This window comes from Echinops telfairi, unplaced genomic scaffold, assembly GCF_000313985.2.
Source record: "Echinops telfairi isolate 266 unplaced genomic scaffold, ASM31398v2 ScPeMD7_5592;HRSCAF=6446, whole genome shotgun sequence".
NCBI classification, from domain to species: domain Eukaryota; kingdom Metazoa; phylum Chordata; class Mammalia; order Afrosoricida; family Tenrecidae; genus Echinops; species Echinops telfairi.
The window spans coordinates 6,727,015-6,735,781 of record NW_022109491.1 but is presented as its reverse complement, the minus strand read 5'-3'; the positions used below and the strand labels follow the sequence as shown (position 1 = coordinate 6,735,781).

At 57.0% G+C, this 8,767-nt stretch overlaps 1 protein-coding gene across 3 annotated transcripts in view; it reads left to right on the top strand.

Moving 5' to 3' along the window:
- The window catches only part of PTPN1 (protein tyrosine phosphatase non-receptor type 1), a 75,956-nt gene extending 67,423 nt beyond the window's left edge, over window positions 1–8,533 (top strand). For all 3 annotated transcript variants that reach the window (XM_045295432.1, XM_045295433.1, XM_045295434.1), the window contains exons 6-10: window positions 1,967–2,176; window positions 2,582–2,743; window positions 3,061–3,284; window positions 5,562–5,757; window positions 6,742–8,533. In XM_045295432.1, coding sequence (XP_045151367.1) covers window positions 1,967–2,176; window positions 2,582–2,743; window positions 3,061–3,284; window positions 5,562–5,757; window positions 6,742–6,765 — 816 coding nt within the window. In that variant the 3' untranslated portion in view covers window positions 6,766–8,533. The remainder of the gene's footprint in view (window positions 1–1,966; window positions 2,177–2,581; window positions 2,744–3,060; window positions 3,285–5,561; window positions 5,758–6,741) is intronic.
- Window positions 8,534–8,767: the final 234 nt, after the last annotated feature.

Here is an 8,767-nt window from a genome sequence, read left to right as displayed (position 1 = left end):
CAAGGCTTGGTGGGCCAGGATGTGCTCCACTCTCTCTTCCTCCCCCTTCATTTGCTCCCATGTGCTCTGATCAGACATGTCCCTCTCCCTGAGTTACAGATTCAGTGCTGTCCTCTGAAATAAATTCTTCTGGGGGGAAGGATCAACTCTTAAGATTAATAATAGAGGGGAGAAATTTTGATCAAAACAAACAAAAATAATAGCATGACTAGGTTGTGGCCTTTGAACACACCAGGCACCATGCCAAGAAGACACTGCCCATGGGGTCCTGAGTAAGCCCCGGGAGCCAGCGTCCTGTGGGGTCCCTGCCAATGCAGGGCTTGAGCAAGGGTTATGAGACACCGTCTGGGGTGCTGTGAAATGCGGGGTCAGCCATAGCGCTCTGGAACCCACTCGGGTTGGTCCTTCTTCACCCTATCAACCCAGAAGGCCCTGGCCAAGAGGCATCACGCTTGGTGTCTCCTGTCTCCTCATCTCTTCGGTTGGGTTTCTCTGATGGTTCTGAATGTTAATGCTTGTAAAGTGGTTGTACCAGGCTCCTGGCCTGTGCCAGGGACTGGGGGGTTGGTAGCATGGGCTTGTCCAGTGAGGGGTACAGATGGAATCAGTGCAGGGAGGGGCATGCTGGGCTTTGGTAAAAGGGACGCGTGCTCTGCTGAGGTACCTCCACATCTTGGTCATGTTTTTAACTGGATGCCTTTGCCTCCTCGTGGCCCCTGTTGGTGAGTTCATAACTGAAGTAAGCTCTGGGGCCCAGGCCCCTGAGAACCAGAGAAAGGTTCAAGTGGCCTTCGGGGATGCAGTGCTGGGGGACCAGGAGCTCTCGCAGGCAGCTGGGACCCTCACTACTGCACCCCAAAGAGAGAGGAGCTGGGGATGCGATTTCTGCACCATTTTCTGGAACAGTGTTCACATTAAAGAAGTCATGCCTGGAGGATGGTGTGGTCACCTGGTTGATGGTTAATGCTTTCTGGCGTTTGGGTCTGGTGAAGACGAGACCATGCCGCTTGCTGCTGAGGGAACGTGAGCACAGGTAGACCTGTGCCCTTGCTTTTATGCCTTTAGAGATCATGAACTTCATTTCTGGGGCTGTGACTGTTCCTAGTCCCAGACAGCTCTCTCGGGAGTGGTTATAGTGATACTCAGAGCTCTGTGTAGACCTGGGCTGGGGAGTGGGGGTGGGGTGGTATTGGCCTCTGGCACGTAGTGAGCCCCATGAGACGGTTTGCCACATGAAGACAGAATTGTTCATAAGCAGGCCTCTGGCTTGAAGCTTTTACCCTCGGCTTCTCTCCAGGTGGCCTGGACAGGAGTCTTGTGGTCTCAGGGCCCTGACCCGCCTACTGTGTGCTCTGAGGTTAAAAATGATCTCGTATGCTCTTCTCCCAGTGAGAACTGCGTCAGGATCACAATGACTAGAGTCCAGATTGCCCCGGCCACGCAGTCCTGTAGAATGGGTGGGATACAGCACCAGAGGCCACACTGCTGGCCGCAGGGAGCACTCTGGCCTGGGTCCATCATACCAGTCTCCCTGCAGCCTGGCCACATGGACCATCTGCTCCCTGGGGGTTGAGCCACGTATTGCAAATACCCCTTTCTCAAGGTCAAGTTGGTTTCTCTTTTCTCTACGTCCACAGTCCTCTGCAACTTCCCAATAGTCTTGAAATCGCCCCACGTCACCCAGAGCTAATGCTATGCGGCGGTTACTTTTCCCCCCTCTAAGAGGTGGCAGTGCCTCCCGAGAAGGCCCTGGGACCCTGAAGATAGAGGCAGGCGGCAGGGAGGGGTGCACCACAGGACCACCCTGCTGGCACTGGGTCAGCGTGGCCAGACTGGGAGGCTTGGGGGCGCCTGTAGGACCTCGGGTTCTGAGACTTAACACTGCTATAGGATCATGGGTATAGAATTACCCCGTGCTTGCTGGGAGTTTGTGCAGGAATCCTCATGAATGTTTTTTCTCCTGCAGTCTCAAGAAACTCGAGAGATTTTACATTTCCACTATACCACGTGGCCTGATTTTGGGGTCCCTGAATCACCAGCCTCGTTCCTGAACTTCCTTTTCAAAGTTCGAGAGTCAGGCTCCCTGAGCCAAGAGCACGGCCCCATCGTGGTGCACTGCAGTGCCGGCATCGGCCGCTCAGGGACCTTCTGCCTCGCTGACACATGCCTGCTGCTGGTAAGGAGGCCCCATGCCCTGGGAAGACTGGGACCAGGCCACAGCTGTCTCTGCCTTCACATCGCATCACATAGCTTCACTCTTCCAGTTCTTGCCACTCCATTTGGTGATGCTAGCTTTACCCTGAGTGGCTCAGCTCAGAGGGTGCTCTTAATTTTCACGTGGAATCCAGCTCCGTCCTGCAAGTCATCCTCTCTCCACGTAACCCTTTCCACCTGCTGGGCTCACTTGATCACTGTTTTGTTGCATTTTCTTCTGTTTCCTAGAATTATTCTTCTGTTCTCCCCGCACCCTAGATTTTTCTTTGAAAAAATCAAGCCACAGGAATGCCCCACCCTGAAGTACACACCGTGCCGCCGTCCTGGTGGGCGGGGGTGGCTGATTGTGTCCCCCTCTGGCTTTCAGATGGACAAGAGGAAAGACCCTTCTTCCGTGGATATTAAGAAAGTGCTGTTAGAAATGAGGAAGTTCCGAATGGGGCTGATCCAGACTGCGGATCAGCTCCGCTTCTCCTACTTGGCTGTGATCGAAGGTGCCAAATTCATCATGGGAGACTCCTCGGTTCAGGTGGGCATCATCGTTGCTGTCACCCCGGTGTGATGGTCAGAAGGAGGAGGTGGTCAGTCTTCCGAATTGCAGGCCTGCACCATGTCAGAGGGACTTGTCAGAGAGCTGTGGGCCGTTCGGCCACGACACTACAGTGCTGGGGGGTGGGGGTAGGATGTTGATGTGTAGAGTAGAGTAGATAGACCAGTTTGCAAAGGTTGTCCCTGCCTGGTTATGCAGCTACGTCTCTCCGCTGGCTCACTCCAGGGGCTGGCTTTCATGACAGGCAGCCCAGACACCAGCACTGATGATGGGCTTCCTCTTGCTGCCCTTTCTAGGAGCAGTGGAAGGAGCTCTCCCACGAGGACCTGGACCCCCCACCGGAGCACGTCCCCCCCCCACCTCGGCCCCCCAAACGCATCCTGGAGCCATACAATGGGAAATGCAAGGAGTTCTTCGCCAACCACCAGTGGGTGAAGGAGGAAGCAGGGGACAGTCACAGAGAAGCGCCCATCGAAACCAAAATCAGAGCCCCCTTAACTGTCTCCCGTAGCACGGAAAGGTAACGTTGGGGACAAAGGGACATGACCGTGTTGCTTGGAAGCCCCTTGGGAGTAGCCGCCTCTTGACAACCTCTATTTGTGTGGCTCCTGGACGGAGCTGCCCCTTCCCCTACCCGGAGGGGGGACCAGGCTGTGGCCACAGCTTGGCCCAAGACAGAGCGGTCAGCTTGGCTCTAGCGCCCCCTTGTGGTTCCTGTTGGAGCTGAGTGCCGTGCAGCTAAGTGGGGTCTCCCGCTGAGGGACATCTCCACCTGCAGGTCTGTCCTGCAACTTGCCCCTGGTTCTTCGGGAATTTAACCTTCCTGGGTAGTCTTTCAAGCTTACTGCCTTTTACAGTTGGACAAACAGTGATACGCATTTGTGCTGCCCTGAGAGACCAGGAACGAGGCCCTGGCCTCCCAAGAGCCTGTGTTAGGGAGGAGGCAATCCCAAACAAGCCTGGGGGAACCAGAGGGGGTGGTGTGGTAGCAGTGCCCACTACAGGTCCGCCTCAGATACTCAGCTCTCTGAGCTGTCAAGGAAGGCTACCTGGAGTGACTAGCACAGAGTGGAGATTAGGGGTGGAGATGGTTTAGCCCGGGTCTCAGGCTGCGGATGGCACTGCCTCTGTGGGTGAGGTGAGGCGAGTGAACATGCTGAGTTACGTGTGGGTCAAGATGTTTATTGCCAGAGCCTTCGACCTTGAAGGAGCCAAGCCCTTTCCTCTCCAGGGCCTGGGTCAGCAGTGTGGCCCCTCTGTGCTGGGTCAGGCCGCCACCATTCACATGTGCGCTGCATGTGCTGGCAAGCTGACCTCAGGGTTGGAGGACAGACCATCCCCACATCACCAACTTCCAACTTTAGGGGCAGCAGAGGGTAAATTTACCCTCATTGTGAAGCGATTAAACCAACCCATACCTGCAACCGATTCCCCATCACAGTCATCCGCCCTTGCAGTGTATGCAGCTTTTCAAACCTTGGAGAGGTGCTAGCCTTTTCTTGCACTAACTCAAACCAGATACCCTGCCAACTCATAGTGACCCTAGGGGACAGAGGAGGACTCTGCCCTGAACGTGTCCGAGACTGTAACTCCATAGGAGAAGAGAGCTCCGTCCTTCTGCAGAGCGGTTGGTGGTTTCACATGCTCACCTTGCAGTTGGCCGCCTCACATGTAGCCACGAATGCCGACAGCGTCAGGCTGAAGAGAACCGTCTGCGCCGCTTCAGTTGGCCTACACACGTGGCTGAAAGAAACCCTTAGGGCTAGTCACTCACTCGTAGCCGTCCATGGGACGTGAGTCACACGCCACTGGGTCTTTCAGCCAAAACTGGCTGTCAGCCTCATGCGGGCACCTGGCCGAGGTGCTCATGGCCATACAAGCCCTGGCCCGTGACCTAGAAGCCCAGTGACATCATGCCGCAGGTGAGCCTGTTTTCTGTCAGGTCCTGGTTCGGGCACAGCCCCACTCTCCCAGCTTTGACAGAGGCGGGCAGGTGGGTCGAAAGCAGGCATGGCATAGCAGTCCCTAACTCAAGGCAGAGCTGCGCGATGGGCATGTGGGATATGACCCCCTGGCACCTGAGCGGCACCAGTCACTTGGTGCCTCTCCATGTCTGTCACTTCCGTTGAGACTGGGGGATAGGCGGTGCATTTCCCACCCCAGAGCAGCAACAAGCTGAGATGTACAAGGTACGAACGCTCGGGGCCTGGCCGCGGTACATGCCGCCGCGTCGCCTGGGGCACACTGCCCCTGGGATAGAAGGGGCACTGACTTATATTGTAGGCAGGACATGCTGTGACCAGACAGCCTCCTGGGTGAGGGTAGAGGGAGGGCAAGCAGGCCAAGGGCCTGAACTCTGCTGTATGGGCCGTTAGCTTCTGCTGGCCACTCCCAAGGAGCCCCTGGAGGGAGGAGGGAGAGTGCGTGTTGTCCCTGCCAGGTTGCACTGACCAGCCCTCAGGGAAGACAGCTTGCCCGGTACACAGAGGCCTGGGAAATGGTCCTGGAGGCCGGGATTTGTGATAGGGACTCAGCGTGGACTCCAGGCTGCCAGTATTCTCCCTGCTATGGGCATGGCCTAGGGTGCCCAGGAGGGCTTAACAAGTGGACTGCCAGGGTGGGGTCCTCCCTGGCCATGGCTGGAGCAAGAGGTGGCTGGCTTTGTGGCCGTGGCATTGGTACTGCCACGTTCCGTCAGGGTGAGGGGTTCAATTGTCCTGGAATTACACCCATGAGAGCACTCTTGCTACTAGAAGTGTTCATCCAAGTGACCCAGAGCCCCTCTCTGGTTCCACAGCTCCAGTCAAGACACTGAAGTCAGAAGGCGGATTGTGAGGGAGAGTCTGAGCAGCACCCCAGTCACCGTCCCCACCAAGGGGGAGTCCCCAGCACCCGAGGAGGAGGAAGAGCGGGCGCTAACTCACTGGAAGCCCTTTCTGGTCAACATGTGCATGGTGACGGTCCTCACAGCCGGAGCGTACCTCTGCTATAGGGTATGTTTTCACTGATGAGTGTGCCCGCCTGAGCCCAGGCACAGAGAGCGCTGGCGGTGGCCGGGCGCAGGATTCGGTCTGGAAGGATCTGAGCCAGGCCTCGGAAGAGACAGAGCAAAGGTTCTAAGGCTGGAACTGTGGACGGGCCGAAAGAGAGGGTGGCGGATGGACGCACTAGGGTTGCCGTGAGCCCCGTGGTCCCAAGAATACACAAGGCGAGTCTCAGGGCCTTCACTTCTTCAGGAGCAAGTAGAGAAAATGCCAAATACGTCTCTCTTCTTTTTTCTTTTTTTTTTTTTGTTCATTTGTTTTTGGAAGAAAAAAAAACCAATTACAACACATTGTTGTTTTTAACCTTTATAAAATAGCTCTTTGTTATTACTGGGGGGTGGACTGAGGAGGCCTTCCTGTGCCCTTGGGGTATTGAGACCCGTGTGATTTCCCGGGGAGGGGTCCAAATGTTTGGGAATGGAAGCTCCTCTGGAGAAGAAGATTAGGGACAGTCCCTGTCAGTGCCCTCTGCATGGACAGCAGTGGCCGGTGCCCAGAGGTCTCCTGTTGTCTGAAGAACAAGCTGGCTGTTGCTTTTGGCTCAGGGCATCAGGGGCCCTAGGTGCTTTCTCCACAGGAGCCGCCTCCCCGCCCGTCACAGGGCCTTCCACCAGGGTACCACCGGCGTCTTCACGCCTGGCTGCCATGTCACATTAGACATGTGTTGCTGTTCAAGTCAGGGAAGGGACCCTCACAGCCGCTCTGGGAGTCCCTACCCGACTGCCTTCACATGCTGACCATTGCGCTGCCGCCCGACAGCCAGCGGTACCAGATGGTGCAGCGGATGCAGACAGGCCTTTCTTTGGGGGTGCTCGTGGGGAGGGAAGCAGGTACCCTCAACTTCCATGGTGGGGTGGCTGGTGGGAACAGGCGGGAGTCGGGCGACTGCAGGTGGCTCCTGGGCTCTTCTGACAATGTTTGGTTTCCTTCCAGTTCCTGTTCAGCAGCAACACATAATCTGACCCTCCTCTCCACCCACTGTCCGTCCACCTCGCTCGTAGCGCCCGACCCGGCTAGCCAGGTGCCACGGTAGGTGAGGGCCGCCGGGACCGACGGACGCGCGCTCTGCACTAGCCTGGCCCTGGCCAAGCTCCTGGTCCTCCCTGGCCCCGCCTTGAGTACCAGACGCATGAGGCGAGCAGACCCTGCGGAGACCTGGGGTGGCCTGCCTCTGTGCCTGGTGGCAGGTGCACACGCCCCCACACAGCCCTGACAGGCACACGCCACTGCCTCCGAGCCCTTCGTGGGAGTCCGTAGTGAGCCCCACTCCGTATTTATTTTTTTTATTTTCTCAAAGGTGTCCAAGGGGCACAAGCATTTTCTTAAACCGATAATGTATTAAACAATTTTGATGTCAGCCGTGCATCAAGGGCTTTATCAAAAAGTACAATAACAAACCCTCAGGTTGTACTGGGCATGGTGGCACCCTGGGGCCCATGGCACCGCGCCAGTCGTGGAAAGGAGGCCTGCTGTGGGCGGTCGGGGTGGCGCGGGCACCGAGAGGCCCGCTTCGCCTTGTGTCCCTAGAGCAGTCGACTGGAGAGTGACACTTGAGTCTTTGAGCTCGCACTGCACCAGCCCTGCCCTGCGCTCTGCTAGCACCACACCCAGTCGCCGGTCCCCCCGGACTAGAATGCATGCATGGCCCCTGTGTCCTGAGGAGGACACTAGCCGACAGCTCGCTCCGCCCCTGCTGTGCCCCAGGTGCAAGGCCAGCGTCCCCCCGTGACTGGTTCCTAAGGCCGTTGCCGAAACAGTTGTCGTTCAGCAATTGAGGGATGCTTTCCAGTAACAAATACTTGCCGAACTCCGGGCACGACACTCTAGTGACTTCCTGGTGCCACCCAGCCCACCCTGGACCAGCTGGGTCCCACTGTAACTCAGACATTCCAAGCGGACAGGAAGCCATATGCACACCTCCCGCTCGGGACCTTGAGGCAAGCAGGGCCACCCCCACTCTTCCCAGGTCACACTCCTCCGGTGCAGACCACACGGGGAGCCAAGCAGCTGTGGGAGCTGCCTGCAGCCGGGATGGGAGCACCGCGTCCGCCCTGCCCTCGAGCCCTGTGGGGACTGACGGTGCTCCCACCCTCCTCGGAGGGCACTTAGGACCCCACACGTCCCTCCACATTAAGTGGCTTTTTAACAAGAAACCAACAACAAGGCAGCTGTAGCCCCGAGCTGCTCTCTGGCCAGCATTTTCACATTTTGCCTTTCACGTGTTAGAAGCCAATGCAGACACATTCTGTGGGGGACCCTTGGTGGCGCCGCCCACAAACCCCAGGGGTGTGGGCAGGCCGTTTGTTTTCCTCCAGCCCTCTGCATGTACCGGGTTGGGTGTGTATATAATAGCATTTCAGGTGGACGCGGGTTCCCTCCCCTGTGGGGACGGCGGAGGCTGCCTCTGGGCCGCGCGGTCGCGAGTTAGCCCACTGCTCTGCTGTATGCCTTAAGCCAGTATTTACTCATCCCACCATTGTCTCTTCACAATGGCCGTAGAATCAACCATTTTTTACCAAAAAAGGAGAAAAGCGAAAACAAACCCAGGTGTTTGGGGTCTAATACCTTTCCAGGTGTGTGTACACGTGGCTGCATGAAGGGGCGGGGTGTCTCAGGGTCTTCTGTGACCACACAGAACTGTCCAGTGTACAGTTGTCAACTGGCCATATCAATGAGGGGTTGGCATTTTAGTTGCAACAATAAACTTTTTTTCTAAAGAAACGGATTTGGGGTGCTTCCCGTCTATGCGTCCTCTGGGACCCAAACCAGGACAGGCAGCTCCGGCTGCTTCCTGCCCCTGAGGGGTCTGTGCTGTCGGGCAGGGGGTGCCATGGGCGGGGCTAGCTCTGTGAGTGGGGAGCTGCACCACCACCAGCTTTCCCCCCACACCCGAAACAAAAGCACCCACCCGCTAGACCAGCAGTTCTCAACCTGGCGGTCGGACGGCCCTTTCACAGGC